The sequence below is a fragment of the Microchirus variegatus genome, assembly GCF_963457635.1.
Source record: "Microchirus variegatus genome assembly, chromosome: 6".
Classification (NCBI taxonomy): domain Eukaryota; kingdom Metazoa; phylum Chordata; class Actinopteri; order Pleuronectiformes; family Soleidae; genus Microchirus; species Microchirus variegatus.
Genome location: NC_139807.1, coordinates 915085 through 938636, shown reverse-complemented (window position 1 = coordinate 938636; position 23552 = coordinate 915085). Strand labels below are relative to the sequence as shown.

The 23552-nt window shown below is 40.7% G+C and overlaps 2 protein-coding genes across 3 annotated transcripts in view; both read left to right on the top strand.

The window, feature by feature from the left end:
• Window positions 1-443: 443 nt before the first annotated feature.
• On the top strand, window positions 444-6981 carry rbmx (RNA binding motif protein X-linked). Of its 2 annotated transcripts, none has more exons than XM_083891629.1 (10): window positions 444-489; window positions 2018-2146; window positions 2563-2669; window positions 2757-2919; window positions 3012-3155; window positions 3297-3411; window positions 3490-3618; window positions 3698-3789; window positions 4535-6139; window positions 6853-6981. In XM_083891629.1, the coding sequence occupies exons 1-9, from the start codon at window positions 462-464 to the stop codon at window positions 4849-4851; spliced, it is 1224 nt and encodes a 407-aa protein (XP_083747755.1). In that variant the 5' UTR covers window positions 444-461; the 3' UTR covers window positions 4852-6139; window positions 6853-6981. The 2 variants fall into 2 exon arrangements, with proteins under 2 accessions (XP_083747755.1, XP_083747756.1); XM_083891630.1 differs by lacking the exon at window positions 444-489 and adding an exon at window positions 1642-1902.
• Window positions 6982-8686: 1705 nt separating this feature from the next.
• Window positions 8687-23552, top strand: part of arhgef6 (Rac/Cdc42 guanine nucleotide exchange factor (GEF) 6) — a gene marked incomplete at its 5' end in the record, with an annotated part of 27333 nt that continues 12467 nt past the window's right edge. The window contains 11 exons of the mRNA XM_083891152.1: window positions 8687-8851; window positions 9948-10031; window positions 12106-12190; window positions 16614-16735; window positions 16822-17035; window positions 17588-17640; window positions 18444-18538; window positions 18645-18740; window positions 18967-19089; window positions 21842-21980; window positions 22099-22158. Coding sequence (XP_083747278.1) covers window positions 8687-8851; window positions 9948-10031; window positions 12106-12190; window positions 16614-16735; window positions 16822-17035; window positions 17588-17640; window positions 18444-18538; window positions 18645-18740; window positions 18967-19089; window positions 21842-21980; window positions 22099-22158 — 1236 coding nt within the window. The remainder of the gene's footprint in view (window positions 8852-9947; window positions 10032-12105; window positions 12191-16613; window positions 16736-16821; window positions 17036-17587; window positions 17641-18443; window positions 18539-18644; window positions 18741-18966; window positions 19090-21841; window positions 21981-22098; window positions 22159-23552) is intronic.

Sequence of the window (23552 nt, the reverse complement as noted above, 5' to 3'; positions counted from 1 at the left end):
ATAGATTTAAAAAACGTGTGCTGTCAATAGTGACATATCCACGTTGTGTGTCAGTGTAAATGAGCAAAATAAAAGTTTAGAACCGACCGTACATCCGGACTACACACGGAGGCAACGTTTTAATTTGAAAATGTTTGGGGGGATTACACCGGATGTTGCACTTTATTCTGACAGCCTGAAACGACAGACTCTTGTTTACTTCAAAGCAACCATTACGTTATATTATCCGCAATTAACTGACGAAACACTTTGATGTCAAATATTTTATTTTATTTAAATCAAACATTAAAAACAAAGCAGTTGCACAGAAAACATATATGCATTGAATAACCAGATCATTTCTTGTTGGAGATGTTTAACTTCTGAACATTTTAATGACATTTGGCAAGAAGTAGCTGTGATATCAGACCCAGCATGAAGCAGAGGAGTCCATTTATAATCCAGGTACATTTTCATTGAACATGGCAACCAAACAGACAAGAAAAACAGGTATGGACACATTAGTAGTTGTATGAAGTAGGGGTGGAGCTGTGGAAACTTAACTGCATTCACCTGTTTGTTGAGGTCTGGGCCGAGCAGACGTAAATAGGTCATCTTCTATAGTTGGTAATCAAATAATGTTCCTGGGCTGAGTTTAAGCTTCATCTTCAGGAAGAATGTTCCCATTGTTCCACAGAAAACCCCTTAATGTCAGTTGATCTTCATAATAACAATGATGAAATATACAGTCTGTTGATGTAAAACCATTGCCCACGATCAGAAAGACATACAAAGGTGTGCCAGTGGCTACAGCTCCTGATTCACACACAGATTAAAGTCAAGCAACTGACACAAATCTTGATTTGTATTTTTTGGCAAGTTTGGAAGTGTTGTGTGAAGTTTTTATAAAGAAAACCTGCCTGTATCTTTTTTATTTATGATAGATTTTAGGGGCTATGGATAGGTAGTAAGTAATAGCGTACCAGTAAATTTAATTCACTTTATTTTACTTGTCATATATTTATGTTACTATGTCTGTATTATATATACCTTACTCATGATGGTCAGTCACTTATGGAAGCCCGTTTCCGCCACTTGGGGGAAAAAACTGTAGATACTAAGTCATAATTATGAGAAATGAAGTTTGAGAAAAAAAAGTCATAATATGAGATTAAAAAGTCATAATATGAGACAAAAAGTCTTAATTATGAGATAGAAAGTCATAATTATGAGATAGAAAGTCTTAATTATGAAATAGAAAGTCATAATTATAAGATAGAAAGTCATAATTATGAGATAGAAAGTCTTAATTATGAGATAGAAAGTCATAATTATGAGACAAAAAGTCATAATATGAGATAAAAAGTCGAAATTATAGATAGAAAGTCATAATTATGAGATAGAAAGTCATAATTGTTAATTATTATTAATTAACTCATAATTACGACTAAGTATCTGGCAGGTTTTTTTTCCCCCAAACGGGCTTCCGTAGTCACTTGAGTTGTTACAACCATAGGTTACAAACATGTCTATGGTTACAACATACCAAGAGCAAAATGTAAAAATCCGTCATTCTCAGTTTTGGTCTATAGGTGGCAGTGTTAAACAGCGGGGCTTTGAGTCCGCCGCAAAAGGAATAAAAGAAGAAGTTGAACGGGTGTCGTGAACATCATCTATTTCGGTTACAGCTTTGTGGAGATAACGCTGCCGCCTACTTCTGTTTATTCTATTTTTAATTTAAACGTTCAGGCGGATTCGTTGTTTATGATTGAAAAGTATCTGGCGACGGTCGGTGTTTCCTGTCCTTTCGCCGGTAACGGGGATAGTTGTTAGCTGGCGTTAGCAACGGAGCTAACGGCGACTGCAGGCGCGTGCATCGCCATTTTGCGAATTCGTCAGCGTACGACTTTGATCAAGAGCGAGGTAGTTGCATAAATATCTATAACATACAGATGACACAGACCACGACGGACGATACACTGTGATGCAGAAGAAACACCCGAGTGTTTATTTGACCGTTTTACGTGTGTTTTCGTAGCTGGTGGTGAATTGTGCAGCATGGCAGAGGCAGATCGGCCAGGGAAGCTCTTCATCGGGGGTCTGAACACGGAGACCACTGAGAAGGCCTTGGAGCAGTACTTCAGCAAATATGGAAGGATAGTCGAAGGTATGAATGGAGCCACTGTTGACGATTTTACCCCCAGCGCAGTCGAACCGTTTTAATGTTAAATATGCATACCGTTTCATTATGTAAGTTGCTCGCATTTTCCTGGTCCACGTTGTATTTGATTATATCAAATGTGACGTCACCCAGCATCTGCTTGCACGTTAATTTAATACATTTACACACATTTATTTCCTGTCCATTTGCATTAGCATGCACTATTCTCAGATATATAAACATGGTAAAATCTAAGGTAGGAAAGTGAAAGAAAATAAACCCTTTAATAGTAGTGAGAAAATGGAAGTAGTAATCATAGCCTGCTTTCTTCTTTCTTTCCTCTCACACTGTTACAACAATATAATCAAGGTTAGACTGCACTAACGTCATGCTCTTTTGTACCCGCTCTTTATTAATTTCAGTTATTTTGATGAAAGACCGTGAAACAAACAAATCCAGGGGATTTGCATTCGTCACGTTCGAAAGTCCGGCCGACGCAAAGGATGCCGCACGTGAGATGAATGGAAAGGTAAGTCTGTCATTAGGTCGGCCGTAGTCTTTTTTTTAAGAAATCTCTCTTATGAATCGGCTGTGAAATGTGGAATTTTTTCCACAGTCCCTCGACGGCAAGGCTATCAAAGTGGAGCAAGCTACAAAGCCTCAGTTTGAGAGTGGAGGCAGGCGAGGACCCCCACCCATGTACTCACGCAGTCGTGGTACCAGAGGCTCCCGTGGGTCAAGGGGAGGTCCTGGCGGTATGAGGGGCCCACCATCCAGAGGTACATTTTTGGGCAAAAATTATTGTATTAATTGTGAATGTAAATGTTTTTAAATTCATATTTTAATTACTATTATTATATATTTTTTAAAGACTACTATGATGGTTCTGGAAATGGAGAACCATTCTTTAAAGGGATGTCATCCCGAGGCCCCCCTCCAATGAAAAGAGGGCCCCCAGTACGTAACGGAGGACCCCCAGCAAAGAGGTCTGCCCCATCTGGTCCTATGAGCAGGGGTAAGCATGAGGACATTGGTTTGTACTTCATTTAATATATCCATGGTTTGATTTTTGATCATTTAGTTCCAATTCAAGCACTTGTATGTGTGACTCGGGTGAATTTGGTAATGACGGAGCGGGTTTGTCGTTGCTCTCCAGCACCCATGTCGAGGGACAGAGATCCTTATGGCCCACCACCTCGCAGAGACTCCATGATGTCCAGGAGAGACGATTACCCATCGCCACGAGACGACCATTACAACTCTAAAGACAGGTAAGGCATTTTCATTTCAACATACTTTTACTTTAGCTCTGTTTACAGCTCTGCAGTTAATTATGCCATGTTTTACAGCTACTCCAGCCGGGACTACAATTCCAGAGATTCAAGGGATTATGGACCTCCTCCCAGAGATTACTCATACAGAGAATACTCCAATTCCAATTCCCGAGATGACTATGGCTCAATGTCGAGAGGGTACAGGTGCGTGTATCAGCTATTGGAAAGGCTTTAAAAAAAGCCATATCACACCTGGTTAATAACACTTGTTCTTACGTTACAGCGATCGTGATAGTTATGGGGGAGGCCGTGAACCGAGAGGCTATATCGATCGCCCGAGTGGTGGCTCCTACCGCGATTCATATGATGGTTATGGTAAGATATGACTCTGTGAATGTAAAAACAAAGCTCTGTGGCACAAGGAAAAGCTACCACAAATAACACGCCAGATCATAGTATCTCGACTACCACAGTCGCCATTCAGAAGAAGCTACAGTTTCTCCCCCTCCCCAGAGGAAACAACTTTACAGAAACCCTCTTTAAACGTCTTCGTTCCATTTTCTGCGTCTCTGAAATCCCTGTCGTGCATTTTCCAGCTACTGGAAAATTAGGACCATTGGCATTTTTAAATGATAAGCAATTACACCAGTTGCGTCTGCGTTCACGAAAATAATCGTTTTTGTTGCAATATGCAGAAGTAACACGTAATATTTGAAACAAAAAGGAGCTCTGGAAACATCTGTTGACCACCCAGTATGTGTTGCCTAGCGAAACCACTCCCTCAAGGAGTAACCGTCCCAAAACCCTCAAGACAACTGTGAAAACGTCATCCTTAACCTGCAGTTCTAACTCTTGGAGCTCTAAAAGGAAAAAAAAAAGGCTTCTCAAATCAATGGCATGCTGAGATGGGGTAACACTGACCGGTTATTTCCTGTGCTTGGATACATTACTGCAGATATCAACTATAAATATCCATGTTGCATTTAAGCTTGAATCCATGGTGCGACATTTAAACGTGTCGCTCGTGACATTTTTCTATTGGCAAAAGAGTGAGCACTTTACAGTGCGAGAAAATGTATAAATTAAACGTTGCCAATTACCTGACCCATTGACCCTGCAGGTAACTCTCGCAGCGCCCCACCCTCACGGGGCCCCCCACCATCCTATGGTGGGAGCAGTGGAAGCAGTCGTTATGATGACTATGGCAGCAGTTCCCGGGATGGCTATGGCAGTCGTGACAGTTACCCCAGCAGTCGGAGTGACCCATACCCACCTAGCCGTGGCGAGCGAATGGGCAGACAGGATAGGGGCCCGGCTCCCCCTGTCGAGAGAGGCTACCCTCCTCGCGATTCGTACAGCAGCTCGAGTCGTGGAGGGCCACGAGGTGGCCGCGGCGGCAATCGAGCCGATAGAGGAATGGCTCGCAGCAGATACTGAACTGACCTTGGAAAATGAACTCGAGCGATAGTCTCCGTGTACACTAAACACGATGCTTTTTGGATGAAATCTGACGAGACGAGCTAGTAGCCATGTCTAAATCTGTGGAATATGAACCGTAGCTATGAACTGTATCTTGACTTTTCCAGTTTTTTATGTGTAAACCTTTTTTTTAAGTCTTTTCTTGCTCGTGTAAAAGTACAGTTACCAAAGTGAGTGTTTTGTACATTCAGTGCTGTTGGTATCTGCAATGCCCTATACGCCTGGCTACTCTAATAAAGCTTTTAGTTGTACTTTGAACACCGCTCATCCATTTTCAAGACAAGACCAGAGACGTTAACATGAATCCCAGTAACGCCATTTGTCCTGACGTTTAGGTGAGTCTATGCTCATGCTATACAACTAGACAAGTAACTTGAGCTAATTCTTCCAACTGGACGCTGCTGTTTTCAAAGGTTAGGCGACTGTTACTCTAGAAATGTTTCAATGTAGTCTCCTTGGAAATGGACCCATCTCCCTATGAGCCATTTGATGGCATGCAACAACAAAACCAAAGGCAACAACAACAACAACCAAATGCAACTCCACCGATAGTCAACAGCTGGTAAGCAAAGCAAACCTCTTTGTTTCTCATCTGTAAGTCAGTTTCTCATTGTCCTGTATTGCAATCTCCACTCAAAAAAAGGGCCAGAAATCCAAGACCACTTTTGCCACAAGGGACAAAAGACAAATGGAGGTCAACCAAATGAGGCTTTTTCCATTGTAGTCAGTTTTTCAGCAGCTAAGTTGTCAAGTGCAGGAGCATTCCGAGACATTTCGTCCGTTTCCAACAATGAGACCTTTGACACCAACCGAGCCCTCAAAACAACACCTATTGCCTTTTCCACTCCACAGTCAAATGATTGGCCACAGCACTTTTTGTTATTGTGTAGAAATGTCTAATTATTTTTTGGTTAACATTTTTTAAATTAACAGTGATTTACTCAGAATCAGAACCCTTTCCACAAGCATGCCAATTCAAACAATGGAGACCTCTGGGAGAATGCCATCGTTCCAACGTTGCCAAACTGGAAACAAACACAAACCAAACAAATTCTAAGTTGGACCAAGGACTTAAGAAAAAAAAAACTTTCACATTTTATGAATACATGTTTAAGACGAGTGCAACGTGTGAATATTGTATTCTCATTGCAGGATGAACGTCCCTTGAAGGCACTTGACCTTGAAACTTAACCTGAACTGTGTCTTCAAGTTGTTAAACCAACCCAAGCCCAGGGCGCTCGTGCAGGTAAGCCTAATATATTTAATACTCGACAAAAATATAAACGCACAAACTTGAAATGGTGAACAAAAATAGAATGTCGTGACATTTGCTCAGATTCTTGATGCATTTGTTTATGGAATGAATTGTTTTGCTCAAACCCAGTAGTCCAGTGTCACTCGGCCACTCCTATTGAATATTTAAACTCACAAGAGTCATGGAGCATGGCAGAGTGGTGGTCAATATGCGTGACCACTTCACAGACACTCCTTATCGTCTGGTCAATAAGAGGGCACACCAAAATGTGGACTTTTGTCAATATGCCACAGATGTCACAAATCATGAGGGAGCGTGCCATTGGCATGCCGAGTGCTGGGTTGAGCGTTATGAATGTGCGTCATTCCAGGCCACGATGGACAACCTGGTGATGTCCATGCGTCGCCAGTGTAGCGCTCTGAGTGAGGCTAATGGTGGACACACGCTATTTATGAGTTTGTGAACTTGGATCATCGAGCCCCATTGTGTTCTTCCTGCCGTTACTCCAGGACTTTTGTTTTGAAATTGATCCTAATGCTCGCAAGAAGTTGTACTGTTATTTTTGGGGAGTTACTCTGTTTCGTCACATAACAATAACAAGTTTTTCTTTGTGCGTTTATGTTTTTGTTGAGTGTATATTCATTAAAAATTGTTTTTATTGCTATTAAATTAAACCATGTGAAATCACTTGTCATTGTGTACAGCATTTCAGATAACGGCGCAGACGACGGGCATCTGTTGGAAGTCGCCGGTCTCGTCACGTGGAACGCGTTTAAAGTGGGAATAACACTGAGGAGTCTGAGGAGGATTTGATCAAATTAACAGTTGCTGGTGTTTTCAATAAAGATTTGAAAAGAGCTCTGTGTTGTCAGTCATTAAAGGAAATGTCATAAGGTTATCTGAGGTTGATTTTTGTAGTTTTTGGTTATGGGGCTTTCCAAACACATTTTTTTTATATCCACAATAGTGATTATGTGAAGAGCATAACTCTAAAGGAAAATTATGGATTTAGATCATTGCTTCTCAAAGTGCAGCCCACAGAAACATTTCTGGCGGCCTGCAATGAAATAAAGGTGATATCCATAGTTTTAATCCAGGAACTACTAAGCTTGTTAAATGTTAATTGGACATTACTGGATACAGACCAATAAGTTTAAGCTGTAGAACTGCAATCTGGTCATTAGAATAATCACAAATGGGATTTCTTTGCTTTTTGAGGCGGCCCTCAGTCCAATGTTGGTTTCCTAAATTGGCCCTCGGGTATCAAAACTTTGAGAACCCCTGATTAATATGGACTATTCTGGGGATGAATGGGCTTTAGTGGAGGGTTACAGATTAACAATTATTCTTACTTTATTCAGTGGGTTAGTATATTGACAATGAGGGGAAAAGGGTGGATGTATGTGCTCTCAGTGCTTTTACTATTGAGGCAATAGTGTTATTTACTGCTCCAAGTCATGTTTAAAGGCGCCAAATGTAAGAGTGTGGCCAAAAACGGTTACTGCATTCAAATTCAAAATACCAAGGTCTTTTAGGTTTCGTTTTCTGACGTAACTGGCAACCCGTGGTTGCTCGGCAGCTGAGACTCTCCTGACTGCAGTGATTGTTAGACGGCGGTAGGTGGCGCCACATGCCAAAACATGATTTGCAGTCTGCAAAAGATGTTTTTTTTAATGTAGAGATTTTGGCTGTACTGTCGCTGTTGGTGAGTTCAGTTTGTTATATGAACATTATTCCTGAGTCTCTGTGACATATTAGAAGGATTTTACGGCCAGTTGCTTTAGATTTATTACATAATGCACGTTTAAATTGTACTAATTATGGTCTTTAGAAAATGTCTCTAAAAGTCTTAAATTTGACTTGTTGAAACCTGCAGAGACCCTGTTAGAGAAAATGTTATCTGAGGTTGATGAGTTTGTAGTCTTTGATTATGGGGCTTTCCAAACACATATATTTATGTGTATGTGAAGAGCTTAACGCTAAAGGGAAATGATGGATTTGGATGGAATATTATGGGGGTGAATGGGCTTTAGTGGGGGGGTTACAGATATGGGATTTATTTTTAACAATTATTCTTGCTATATTCACTGGGTTAGTGTATTGACAATGAGTTGGAAAAGATGGAAGTATGTGCTTTTAGTGAATTTGTTCTGGTGAGGCAATCGTGTCATCGCCTGCTCTAAGTCATGTTTAAGTTATTCTAGTTATTTGCATGTGGTTTTTAACAGTAGTCATAGCGTTGTTCAGAGTTATTTCCTTGATAGATGAATATCTGATCTCTTGTTAACACATGACAGATGACAGATTCAGTCCCTGATGGTATTTCCTGATTTCCCTGCTGCCGTTTGTCCATTGTTGAGGTGCCTGTTTGCCAGTAGGGGTGATCATCATCACTCTGAGAGAGTCCTTCCCCCCACCGCCTCGTATTTTTTTTTTTTTTTCTCTCAACTTGTGGCAGAAGTGCGGATGTGAGTCGCATACTGATACGGAACAGGCCGCCAGTTTTTTCCTCGCAACAGCAATGCTCGCGGTGGAGCGATGAATCCAGAGGAGCAGACCGTAACGTGGTTGATATCACTCGGAGTGCTCAGCTCGCCGAAAAAGAACATCGCGGACCCGGAGGACTTTCTGAAAACCTCGCTGAAGGATGGGGTCGTCCTGTGCAAGCTCACCGAGCGGCTCATACCTGGCTTCACACCCAAGGTGAGGAGGAGACGAGCTAACGCTAACTTTAACCAATGTCTTCATAATAAACGACGGCGTTCACTTAAAAAAAAACAAAAACGAAGGGAGTGGTTTCAGATGTAACTGATACCGAGAAGTTCTCCCCGCAGCAGTTGGGGCCTTTCGGACATTGTGGTGTTGTAGTTATCAACATTGAGTTGTTCGTGTTTTTTTTTTTGTTTTTTTTAATAAACGCCGTTTTATCTACGGCTTCCGTCGCTGGTGGTTTTACAATAAATGGGGAATTATTCAAGGATGCGGTTTCCAGTGAAGCACAGCGAATGTTCCGCATTCTTGACACAAGTCAGCCCGAAGTGAACACCCACCAAAACACAAGAAATTCTTCTTCTGCGAGGAGTGCGTGAAACACACACACACACACACACACACACACACACACACACCTCAGGAGACACGGACTTTATTTTAATGCGCACACACTCAGAGACTACGTTGTAATATGTGAAGTTAGTTCATAACATTGCTAACGCTTCGTTACCGAGATGCTAAAAGTTGATCATTATGAATAACAGTTGTACAGCAGCTAGTTCGTCACTTCCTCCTGAAAGTCTCCTCAGTGTAACCGGAAACACAATGAAACAGGAAGTAGGGACTTTTTACCTTATATGTTCTAAAAAAAAAAAAAGCACGCCTTGCTTGTTCTTCTATCTCGTTCTTTTTCACACACGAACATATTTTTGTTCAGTTACTATTTCGCGGAAAAAAAGCAAAGCTTCTCCGCGCACATTTTTTTACCCCAAACAAACGTGAATTAATCTTTTATTTTGAAAGTCAGAAAAAAAGAGAGCGGATGTTGTTCTCAAAAGCGGCGTCACTTGACACTTGTGTGCTGTAAATGGTTTGTGTGTGTGTGTGGACACGCAGGAATATTTAATCCACTCTCTCTCGGTCTACTTTACTGTATCGCGTTTGTGTCACTACGGCGCGTTTTTGTGTGACACACAACAAACATGGATGTCACGTCGGCAGGGAGCGTCAGACAAGCACGCGTGTAAACCGAGGTGTTTGTTTATATATTTGTGTCGTGTGTGTGTGTGTGTGTGTGTGTGTTCAGTACTGCCAGGATCCGAGGACCGAAGTCGACTGCGTTTCCAATATCAAGGAGTTTTTGAGAGGATGCTCGTCTTTGAAAGTGGAGGTAAGTTTCCCCTCAAGTGTGATGTTTTTGTCTCGGCTAGTAAATCTTCACTTAACCCTCTCTATCCCAGAGTTGTGTTGTTTGTGCTTGTATTATGACCTGCTTCTGCTGTCATATGTTGTCTTCACACATCCATTTTGGTGTGTGTGTGTGTGACCTGAGCGAAGCTGTATTGTGATGCACAACCTGTGATTCAACAGCGTTAACTTCCTCTTCACTTATCTGTCATGTTGCAGTGGCTGTGGCTGCACACAGGGTCAACAAAAACAAAACTCTCTTGAATTCTGTATTCCATTCACCACCAAAATCTTCATATTCCTTCCTTGGGGCATACACTTTATCCCCAGAAACATTTCATCCAAATTCCTAATTAACATAGAGCCCCTGTGGCGGGTAGTAAGGATAAAGAAAATCCCTATTTTCGAAGCTACCTTTACTTTTAAACCGGGTCAAATCATTTGCAGATGTCAGCCTGTTTGTGACTTTCCACACTGGACACTGGTCGTTTTTTCTGTTTTGAGCTTTATAAATAATCTTGAATCACTTGAGTTGGTTTTTCTTTAAACAGCCCATTGAGTCAGCAGCTCTGGCTCGCTGCAGAGTCGCAGCGGTTCAGTCGTTTCCACGTCTGGGAGGTCCCACTTTGCTTTTATCCATCAGCCTGCGCTGCCGTAGCCCCGTAATTAGAATGTTTGAGGTTTGCTGTCAGAAGTATCAGTCGGCGAGCCCTGCCCATCCTATGGTCAGCGATGTGATCGTCACGGTGAAGCAGCTATTGCTATTTTGAATTGTGGCCACACTTGTCCTGTGACTGCACAAAGAGAGCAGTCATACTACTTTCACTTCTGCCTCTGAAAAGCTGAAAGAGGAAGCATCAATTACTGCTCACAAGGCCTCAGGTTTTTTTTTTGGTTGTTGTTGTGTTATGAGCTGCATGCTATGATTTATTCACACTGATTTAATCCAGTCATTTAGAGCAGGGGTCTCAAACTGGCGGCCCGGGGGCAACATGCGGCACACCAATGGATTACATGCGGCCCCCCATTTAATACCATGTTGTAATGAAAACTTGACGACCTCACCGTCTTTTAAACACAGTGTGTAGATGAGGCACAGCTGCCAGCGAGGTGATAGAATACAATATATGTTTGCTAGTAATGTTTTTTATAACAGTAATAATAAGACATTTGGTCATAATTATCCCATTATTAAATGTATCATATACAACATTTAATGACATATATAAAAACACTTGTTAGGGCCAGAGCCACAAATGGCAGTGGCCAAAACGGCTCCTGGTATGAATTTTAATTACAGTTGTCCACACTATTGTTTATGTCATTTAAAATAAATGTCAGTTTTTGATATTAATACATTCATTTTGCATCATAAATAGTATTATTAAGTAAACGTGTGATATCATGATGCAATCATTTTTTCCCCACTTGTTGTTCTCTAGGCCGCCCCCCCTCTTGACCACAATAGATGTGCATTGCCCCCCAGGTCATTTGAGTTTGAGACCCCTGCTTTAGAGTAAACTGAATTCATAACATGACTCATGTGAAAAGACCCCAGGCTCAGTCTTTGTTTTTATACCGTCTTTTAAATAGTGGTAAAAAAAAAATCATTATATCACAAAAAGTGATATCACCATATTCACGGTATTTTCTTCCCCGTAGCGGTGACATTTGCTTTAGCGCCGGTTTTGACGTCCTATACAACTCATGACCATGGCTGTACGACTCAAACTCTATATTTAAGATGTTTTATTTAAAATGTGTAACCTTATCCTCTGGAGGAAAGAAGATCGCAGTCTTCAGACGGAGAGAGAGAGAGAGAGAGAGAGCGAGCAAAGCAGTGAGAGATTGCGAGTGTTGGCATTCAGAGATACACAAATGAGCCTGTTTTTATTAAACCCCACCAACGTCACAGAACATGCTTCATGTTTTCCTGTGTTGCTTTTCACTACGTGTCTAATGTTTGTTGCGGCCTTAAATAAGTCGTCCGTTTTTAATTAGATATGATTGATGCACTCTGAATGCTCTCCTCTTGTTCCCTTTTTCCACGTCTCCAGGGCTTTGAACCGGAGTGGTTATACACCGGGGAGAATTTTGGCAAAGTACTGACCACTTTGCTGGCTTTCAACTTCGCCACACAAGGTACCCGTACATGCTAACATTTGTTTTGTTTTGAAATTTGAAAGAAGGCCTTGGAGGTCAAAAATGTGAAGTAATTCAAGTCATTTATAATAAATAAATGCTTCTTTAAGTGTTCTCACTTCTCCTATTGACACACTTTATATAAACTACCGTTCAAATGTTTGGGGTCACTTAGATATGTCCTTATTTTTGAAGGAAAAGCACTTTTTTTCAATGAATATAACATTAAATGAATCATAAATACACTCTATACATTGTTAATGTGGTAAACGACTATTCTAGCTGCAAACGTCTGGTTTTTAATGGAATATGTACATAGGTGTATAGAGGCACATTTACACTGTTCTAATGGTACATTGTGTTTGCTAATTGACTACATTTTCTATTCATTTTGCAACTCTTTCGATGAATAAAACTGTGACTTTTTAATGGAAAACACAACAAAAATTGTATAGGTGACTCCAAACGTTTGAACGGTAGTGTAAGCAGTGGCCTTCTGATGTCATTTGCATCATATATTATGTGCTTTAATGGTGTTATTTTTTGTCCAAGCAGCCATTCTGAATCATGATTTTGTGTGTGTGTGTGTGTTACCCATGACCAGCTGTCATGACAGTGTGTGATTGTATCATGCTGGGGAGGGGCCATATTGTCTCATTTGCATCCATATATGCTCAATGAATAATATTTGTCTTTGTCTATCATGTCAAACTCAAGGCTCGGGGGCCAGATGTGGGCCGCCACGTCATTTTATGTGGCCCGCGAGTGATTAATTGGTCTTAAATATCTGTGTTGAAATAGGTCTATGCTGCTTTAAGGCGTGCGTTGACCATAAACTACATTTCCCACAATGCACGACGAAAGTGACGGCATCACCATCGCGGACCGGGTTACATCTCTAATGCATCACATTTGTAACTTGAATAAGTAATAAATACAGAAAGTTATTTAGCAATATGTTACAGAGCAGTTACCTTTATTTTATTTACTATTATATTTGATTACATTTATTCTCTATGACGGGTAACCATTATGCTGATGTGGCCCTCAGTGAAAATGAGTTTGACACCCCTGGTCTATTGTATATGTTTGTGTGTCCATGTTGAGAGTGCGTTTGTTCAATATTGACACACAGCTTGAATTGATTCACACAGCGTCACAGCACTGCTCAGGTCTGATTGCTTTGCTCCAAAGCCCTTGTTTGGGTGAACTGAAGAGGTTTGATGACTCCTTTGAATCCAGCTCACGGCGATATCGATTGTTTAGTCCCCCACCTCGGCGTGTGTCATAATATACAATCATGTTTCAGATTATTGTATCTGTCACATACCTGGATTAGCTTGTGCCTGACATTCAGGCTGCAGCTCGTGGTTATGATGATTGTCTTGTAGAGCTGCAAGTAACGATTGTTTTTCATAATCGATTAATCTGTCGATTATTTTCTCCTTTAATCGTTTGGTCCATAAAACGTTATGATTCTATTCATCTGGCTGGTTAAGAAGCAGAAGACGTGGGTTAGTGACCAATAGAGGCCGTGAAGCAAGTTAGGGGTGTAAAAATCTCAACGCCTGTAAACCGAGACACAAAAGATGAACATGAATGAACGATCATATTCATAACGGGTGTAATGAAATTGAAATATATTCTGACTCGCATGAATATCGGCCAGTGTCGCTTTCAAATAGACACCAGCACAACAACGCCGTTGTCTGGATAAAGATTCAAAGGGAAAACGCTGTAATAGGAAATTTAAGACGGTCAGATGTTGAAACCCCCTGTGATTGAAGATCATTGTTGTGCCAAAAGTGAATTTTAAAGCTCCCGTAGACCCGAAGTTACAATTCACGCTGTTTATTTGGTGTTTATCTGCACCATGACCTTGTTTATGAAGCACTAAAGTTTGGAAACAAGCGGTTCAGACACTGCTGACAACGATACAAACGCTCTGAAAAAGCCTGGAATGGTGACGTAAGGATCCTGAAGTCTCCTGAACAACAGATCCTCCTGCTCCGGGCACTAGTCCGGGCACATCCGGTTTGCATACATTGAAGCCAAGAAGAAGAAGAATGTTGTGGAGGCGTTGTGGAGGTGTTTTTCCGACTCCGGGTCAAAGTCGTAAAAGGGGACTGCGGCGGGGAGTCGTGGCGAAACCATTTTTAAACATTGTCAAAACAATGTTTTGTTGATGATGAGTAGCAGTGCATCCACCGCTCCAGAGGGGGGAGCTGCGCTTCTGAGAGCTGAAGTGCTAATTACGTCACTTCCAGGTACCTGGAAAGCCCTCATTGGCTGACCAATCACAACACAGTCTGTCTTCTAAGGTTGAGATTTCAGTCTGAAACAGCGCGGCTGACGAGAGCTTCAGTGAGGAGAGATTTTGATTGGCTGGTTTGCAGCAACTAAGAGGTTTTTGACCATAAAAGCAAGTGAATGTATGTAAGTAGACCTCCATAACTCGCATATATGTACGATAGGACCACTCTATGGGAGCTTTAAATGATCCACGTAATTCCATTAAGCTAAAAAAAATACCCTCACTTGATTAAAACATATAAATAAAAAAATGAAGGCTGGTAGAGGCATGCAACCACAGGGCAAACATTCCTTTTCCAAGCCTCGCTCCTCTTCTCCTACCTCAGGAGTTTTGTTGGTTTAAGGTTAATTCTTTGATCGTTGCCAGCATAGAAATTACAAAAGTAAACCACAGAGCTTCATAGGGCGACTCTGTATGTGGGGAGTGGCATGAGCGGATCAGTGGGTCCCCACCAGTGCATGTGCACCGTCCTGCTGCTTTCTCACGTCTCTGCGTATGGGAAACATCAGGAAATCTCTTGCGTTTCCATCTTTAACGTACTCCGTGGACAGATTCCAGATGACAGTGCTGATAAAATCTGGAGGGATTTCACAGAGAGTGTTTCCATAACACATTTGAACGTCCCTCAGAGTGTCAGTTCTTTGGCCTCGAGTTGAACTCCTTATTTGATCTGCATTAGAAGGCCTGCGGTGCATGCTCATCATCGTTTTTTATTATCTCCTGCTATTTGCGATGAGATTAGACAGAAGACCTGGCTTGCAGGAAGACCTGGCTTGCATCCAGTTGGATTTGGAGAGGGATTTTTTCAGTGTGTTTGCACTTGTTAGCTTGTGTGAAGGATTGCGCGTCATTGCAAGGGCAGCCGTGTGTCTCTTCTCGAGTGAGTAATGGAAATAAAATTACAACCTCTGTCAGAGCATCTCCAGATCTGCACTCTCTGCAGAACAGCTGGCAGCGACTGGAGCTAAATCACAGCCACTGTTGCTCTGCTCTGCTGCAGTAGCTTTTTCTGATGACACAGGAGAGCGAGGCCTTGGCTGCGTCTGTGACATAACTCTGAGAGAAGGAGTTGTAGGAAAGTATATAAAACGGTGTGTTTTAATTAGTTGCACTTCCTGGACACTGCATCATGGATGCACTCTGAGACATGTTTTTATTTCCGTATGTACTGGAAGTTGCCTCTTTTTACAGCTACTTGATAAATATACAAAGTTTTAGAAATGTCCTTATTTTTGAAGGAAAAACACTTTTTTTCCCAATGAATATAACATTAAATGAATCATAAATACACTCTATACATTGTTAATGTGGTAAATGACTATTCTAGCTGCAAAGGTCTGGTTTTTAATGGAATAAACTACCATTCAAAATTTTGGGCTCACTTAGAAATGTCCTAATTTTTTAAGGAAAAACACTTTTTTTCAATGAATATAACATGAAATGAATCATAAATACACTCTATACATTGTTAATGTGGTGAAGTTTATTTGTATAGCGCCATTCTTACACAAGGCAATTCATAGTGCTTTGCAGGCAAGGGAATATATTTGAAATGAAAACACAATCAATTAAAAAATCAATTATAGACATTAAAACAATTTAAAATCATTTGAAATTAACACACAATCAACTAAAAAAATCAGTAATAGAAATTAAAACAATTCAAAACAATTAACATTTTAAAATCAAGCAGAAATGAATGCATTTTAAAATACTTATTTTTAAATTATTAAAATCATTAAAAAGGAAAGTAATAATTAATAATTACATTGTGTTTCCTTGTGCAATTCATTCAAAAATCCTTATTTCTAATCTTGTCAATGTCTCAACTATATTTTCTATTCATATTCCAACTCTTTTGATGAATAAAAATCTGACTTTTAATGGAAAACACAACAAAAATATTGTATAGGTGAGCCCAAACGTTTGAATGGTAGTATATATATCCCCCCACCCTTTGTGCACCTGTGTCAGATGTGATGATTTCTACATGTGTGTACGTGTGTGTGTGTGTGTGTGTGTGTGTGTGTGTGTTTTGAGGAGATGTTTGAACCCCTAAACCAGCAATAACAGTCTCCACATGTCCTCTGTGTGTGTCTGTGTCCTCAGACTGTGCAGCAGAGAGGTCATGTTCGCAGTCCAGCGCCTCGTCTCCTAGTCAGTCCACGTCTTCACACACCCTCTCCTCCGTCAAATCCAAAGGCTCTCTACGTAGACAATCCAAATCACTGGTACGTCACTTCATCTTCTACATTCAACGATTTTCACAAACGAAAACGTGCTATATTTCACTGATATATGATAATCGCTCCAACAGGAGATGTCCGAGAACGGCGGTGGCGGCGGCGGCGGGCAGTCGCTGGTGAAGGCTCGCTTCAACTTCAAGCAGAACAACGAGGACGAGCTGTCGTTCAACAAAGGCGACACCATCCTTGTGACGCGGCAGGAGGAGGGAGGATGGTGGGAGGGCACGCTCGGCGGCAAGACGGGCTGGTTTCCCAGCAACTACGTCCGGGAGATCAAACCCTGTGGTGAGTCATGAATTGATGGGCTCTATGGGGACGTCGGTCTCAAAATAATACCATCACAAGCACGTCTTTAAAGGTGCATTATGTAATAAATCTGAAGCAACTGGCTGTAAAATCCTCCTAATATGTCACAGAGACTCAGGAATAATGTTCATATAACAAACTGAACTCACCAACAACAACAGCACAGACAAAATATTTGCATTATTTTGCAGACTGCAAATCATGTTTGTGGTTTATAATCATGTTTTGGCATGTGGCGCCACATACCGCCGTCTACAATCATTGCAGTCAGTAGAGTCTCAGCTGCCGAGCAACCACGGGTTGCCAGTTACGTCTGAGCTACAATGGCGGAGAAAAGGAAACCTAAAAGACCTCGGTATTTTGAATTTGAGTGTCGTAACCGTTTTTGGCCGCATTCTTACATATGGCGCCTTTAACAATCAATGCTCTGTTTTGGAAGTTTTGGCATTATTTATGTTCCAAGACGTAAAAAATAAAAATTTTCAATTTCAGTGGGAACTTCTTACTGATCGAAGCTCGTTTCCTTTACAGAGAAGCCTGTGTCTCCTAAAGGAACTCAGCTGACCAAGAACTACTACAGCGTGGTGAGTGCCTTTATTATCATTCTGTGCCCTTTTTTTTTTACCCAAGTTGTATTATTCTCCAGAAATGGCACAGCTTCATTTGATTTGCTCGTACATTGTGCACGGTCACAATTTTACATTTCAAATGTCCTGTTTATTACATTTATATTTACATGTAAGCATTTAGCGCAGACGCTTTTATCCAAAGCGACTTTCAAAAGACTAATAAGCGACGTAGAAGTCGTCCTGAAAGTCCTATTAGAGCTGAAACAATTAATAATTGATTATTAAATGAATCGTCAACTATTTTGATAATCGCTAATAGCTTTTTTCATGATTAGAACAAGATTTCTGATTGTTTTAGCTTCTTAAATGTGAAGATTTTCTTTGTTTCTTTGCTCCACATAACAAAGAAATCGTTAAAACGGAATCATTTTGGTTTGTGGACAAAACAAGACATTCGAGAACATAGTTTTTAACATTTTCTGACATTTTCTGGACCATTAATCCAGAAAATAATCATAATATAAGCCTTTATGAGAGCATTTACGTAGGTTGGAGCAGACCCATGAAGCAGCTAGCTTTGTATGCTAGCATCAGCGAGTTGAGGCTAGCCAGTGGAGCTCACTGTATTTATTAATTGAATAATAGCTTCTTCTTTTTTTTTTGGGTCAAAAAAGCTTCACAACCCTCTGATCTGTGTGTGAATCCTCTAATTCGATTTAAACTCTGCTGTCCTCTTAGCTTAAATTAAAAAAGCAAGAACCAGAGCCTTGTTTTTGCGGTGCTAACATGCTAACATTCCGATGGCGTTGCTGTTGCAGGTGGTGCAGGACATCGTGGAGCACGAGCGAGAGTTTGTCAAAGAGTTACAGACGCTGCTGACTTGTTACCTACGGCCGCTGCAAGCCAGCGACAAGTAAGAGCAAACACAGTGGGATTATTATTATTATTATTATTATTATTATTATTATGATCAATGACATCCAACTTTTTGTTGTCTTATATCTGCTGTGTTTGCTCAGGCTGAGTAGTGCAGACAGCGCCACCCTGTGTGGAAACCTGGAGGAGATCCTCACCTTCCAGCAGGGACTATGTGCAGCTTTGGAGGATTGTACCAAGTAGGTCCTTTTATTTTATTTTTTTAAATTTCATTTTGCACGTATACACTACCGTTCAAGAGTTTGGGGTCACTTAGAAATGTCCTTATTTTTGAGGGAAAATCTTCTCTCTTTTTTTTTCAATTTTCAATGAAAATGTCTTTCTGTGTGTGTTGTGATGTTATTGCTTTATTTGCCTTTTTCTTCCACGTCTCTGACCCTTGTCTCCATGTGTCTGACTCTGCAGAGTTCCAGAGGGCCAGCAGCGAGTGGCCGGCTGCTATTTAAACCTGATGTGTCAGATCAAGACTCTGTACATGGCTTACTGTTCCAGCCACCCTTCAGCTGTCTGCATCCTCACTGATCACAGGTCAGCCCCTGCACACACACACACACACACACACACACACACACACACACACACACACACACACACACACACACACACACACACACACACACACACACACAACAGCAGATTTCCTAGATGTTCACAATCCTATATTATTATTATTTTTTAATATATATTTTTTTTTGCTTACTGAATGTCACTCATGCTGCACAATGTTTGACTAAAACAGAAACCACTTCCTTCAAACCATATTTTGACCCAGTGGTTCCCAACAACCGGTCACATGATGAAGTGATGTTTCATGAAATGAATTACTGATAACAAAATTGTATTCCTTCACTTTGTTAGGTCCTTGTTTATATTTAATGATTAAAAAAGCAGAAAATATATACTTTCCACAGGTTGGTTTTTTTGTCCACTATTAACCTTTCTATACACTAATGTCAAAAGTCTGGGCTCATCTAGTCAGACTTTTATTCATCAAAAGAGTTGCAAAATGAATAGAAAATATTGTCAAGACATTGACAAGATTAGAAATATTGATTTATATTCAAAATACAAGGGTTTTCAATGGTTTTCTAATCATCCAATAGCCTTCTAACGTGATTAGCAAACACAATGTACCATTAGAACAGTGTAAATGTGCCTCTATACACCTATGTACATATTCCATTAAAAACCAAACGTTGCAGCTAGAATAGTCGTTTACCACATTAACAATGTATAGAGTGTGTTTATGATTCATTTAATGTTATATTCATTGAATAAAAAGTGATTTTCCCTCAAAAATAAGAACAGTAATGGTAGTGTATGTCTGATAAAAGTTGACATGGTTTATTACCATATGATATGAGGATTATACTTAAACTGTAGTTTAGCTGAGAGCCACAAGGTGTCAGGCGTTCCATCTGTAAATCACATGGAGGATAATCTGAGAGTGTGCACAAACACAGAAGTTTCCTTGACTCTATTTATTATTATTAATAAACTGCATTTTGAGTATGACACTGCTGCTATGATACAAGCACAGTCACAGTGAAGTAAAATAAACTCAAACAACATGGCTATGGTTTGCTTTTAAATGAACTGCCTTGCCAGATTCTACATGAAGATGTGTGAAAGATAACGATGCAGAAGAAGTCAACTGTTGACAGGATGCAAACAGTTGTGGTTACAGGCGAGCGAGCCACTGTTTGGTTGTTTTTTTTTTTTTCATTCACATTAAGCGTGTTTTTGCTTCTCAGGAGCGTCGCTCACAGTTACCAGGCAGCGCTGCTACGACATGTCGACGTGTTCCTGCAGCTGATAGGAAAAGGTCAAACAGCTAAACTGTAGACCTGATTTCTGCTGCGTTTTATTAAGGTGTTTATTAGGTTCATTGTGTTAGCCATATGTGCTACTGATATGATGCAAATAAATAGGGAAGTGTGCTAGCATGACAAATATTGCTTTTATTATCAAACATTGAGATTAACGTAGTGGTCCAGTAGTTGAATCAGTTTTCAGTTTAAGTCTGAGCATACTGTAACATTCATAACTCCACTCTGAGGTGACTTACCCTGAGAAAGGAAACTCAGACTTTCCCTCATCTCAGGCTTAACCAAGTCCGAGTTATCAAATAAACCTGTGTTTTCCGAACCAGGGCCCTGAGAAACAGCTTTGTATTTTTGTTTTTTTGAAGTTGATGATATGCAAATCTGCATCAGTGACTTATACATAGCTTTATAATCAATGTAACTGTATTTCATAATACACTCTGGTCTGTGTGACTAAAGTAGGTCTTTTTAAATAGCTTATTTTCAGTCTCAGGATATGTTTTAGGCCAGGGGACGGCAGCCTGTAGGATGAAAAAAGCCATTTTTGTCACCTCTTTATCTTAATAAAATTAATTTAGAGCTGCAAAAAAAAAAACACAAAATGAAGATAATAACACGTATAAAGGTTTTTATATAGATATACGATATAAAATAGCAATAGCTAGTGAAATTTAAGAACTACAAAATGTTCATAATGTTTACACCCAACCTCTCATAAAGTGGAGCAAACCCATGTTGATGTAGACCTAGTTCTTCCACTGTTTCATTGTTTGTGGCAAATAATGAAATTAAAACGAACCTTCTTTGAAATAAATTAAGCAAATCTTTAGATTGTATTATCGTTCATGCTTGAGAAAAAGGTGTGTGGATACAAAGATGGACAGGACATCCAAATGTGTACTTAATATGATACCTAATACGTCGATGTTGGATGTGATGCACAACATATTAAAAGTCTTATATTATTCAAAATCAACCTTTTAATCATTTTAATCCTTATATTTGGGACTCTGGAGGCCCTACCAGTCACCAAAGTGTGAAAAAAGATGACTCACTCATGTTTTTATGGTCCTCAGATAGAACACACCATTGACTTCCGCGTTCACTGTTGACGTCACAAGACTAAATTCCTGGAATAGTTGTCTCGCTGAGCTTTGTCCGTGAAACAGGCGAGAGTGCAGACGAGGGCAGCGGTAGTCGGCGAAAAGTCCTATCCTTGTCTCCACAGTGCAGCAGCACAGAGTCCTACACAAACTTCCAGCCTCAGAGGATTTATCTGCCCAGTGGATACATGTTATATATGACGGCAGTGTGCCTGCTAGAGCCTGCAAATGATCGCTTTTACAAATGTTAACTGCTGTTATTTTAACATGATGGTTTTTTTTGGTAGCATTGAAGGTTTATACGGTACTATAACGTTCTTAACTGTGTGTGTGTTTCTCTGTGTTGAACAGCGACGAACTCGACAAATTCATGGAGAGCCAAGGAGCCAGCGCTCCGGGGATCCTGACCCTGACCTCCAGTCTGAGCAAACCCTTCATGAGGCTGGACAAGTATCCGACGCTGCTGCAGGAGCTGGAGCGACATGTGGAGGTACGGCGAGGGAGAGGAAATCGTGAAGAATGAGTCTCTGTGTATCAGTGTGTGAGAACGCTGACTTGATTTAACCTGCTGTGTTTCATGTGGTGTGCGATTTATCTTTTTACCACAGGAAGCCCACCCCGACTACGCTGACATCGTGAAGGCAACTGCAGTCTGTCGGAGCCTCGTGGTAAGTCTCCGGGAATCCAGTGGGCTGCTTTTACGTGCTTAAACGAACCCTAATCTGTGTAATCTCGGTAGATGTTGATCTCCACCTTCCTTTTTATATACACTACCACTCAAACGTTTGGGCTCACCTATACAATTTTTGTTGTGTTTTCTATTAAAAGTCAGACCTTTAGTCATCAAAAGAGTTGCAAAATGAATAGAAAATGTAGTCAAGACATTGACCAGATTAGAAATAATGACTTTTATTCAAAATAAAGAACCAGCAAAACTGTTTTCAGATCTGCTAACATCATTGCACAAGGGGAAGGATACAGAAAGCTATCTCAGAGATTTAAGCTCTCACTTTCAACTGTGAGGAACATTGTGAGGAATTGGAAAACATGCACAGTTCTAGTTAAGGCCTGAAGTGGCAGACCAAGAAAAATCTCGGATCAGCAGAGGTGAAGGATGGTGAGAACAGTCACAGTCAAGCTCCAAAGACCTACAACATAATCTTGCACAGATGTCACTGTGCATCGTTCAACTATTCAGCGCACTTTACACAAGGAGATGCTGTATGGAAGAGTAATGCAGATAAAGCCTTTTCTCTGCACCCGTCACAAACAGAGTCGCTTGAGGTATGATAAAGCACATTTGGACAAGCCAGCTTCATTTTGGAATTAGGTGCTGTGGACTGATGAAACTAAAATATAGTTATTTGGGCAAAACAAGAGGCGTTGTGCATGGCGGAAAAAGAACACGGCATTCCAAGAAAAACACTTTGTTTCCTAGAGTAAAATTTGGTGGCCGTTCCATCATGCTGTGTGGCCAGTGCAAGGACGACTACAGTGCTTTTCCTTCAAGAATAAGGACAACTTTTGAACAGTGGTGTAGATGACGGAACATTTTATCAGTCACTATATTTGCTGGTTATTTCTTGGCATATAGGAAGAATTGGTAGCATAGAAACAACCTTAGGAAATGCAATCCTTTTGTTTATGACGCATAAACACGTCGAAAAACGTCATAAAAACTTCCATTTCTTCACTTGTCAGACGTATAAAAGGAGAAAGCTGCAAACGGATAAGGTAGTTTACTTTCAGGTGATCTGCAGGGGTTCTCCCTGCAACAAGCAGGAAAAGTGACAATGCAACATCGGCAACTTTCCACGGCACCTGAAACAAAGATGGTTTTGTGGAGAGAGAGAGTTGTGCAGGGAGGGAGGCCTGTCCGCCCACACACACACACACTCACACACACACACACACACTGAGAATTGCACATTTTAAATGTCAGTATTGTGCCTTTTTCTTTTTTTCTGGTCTCTCACTTTCCTGTGCAGCCCTGTGTGTAAGAACAGGCGTGAGTCACCTCTCACCTGTTCTTACACAGAACCCAGATTTTTACCAGGGAAAC

Bases quoted from the DNA above. Each gene is read 5' to 3' on its own strand.
- rbmx (XM_083891629.1), top strand. From the start codon at position 462: ATGGCAACCAAACAGACAAGAAAAACAG. The intron at 2,147-2,562 runs GTATGAATGGAG...TATTAATTTCAG, and splicing joins ATATGGAAGGATAGTCGAAG to TTATTTTGATGAAAGACCGT. The intron at 2,670-2,756 runs GTAAGTCTGTCA...TTTTTTCCACAG, and splicing joins CACGTGAGATGAATGGAAAG to TCCCTCGACGGCAAGGCTAT.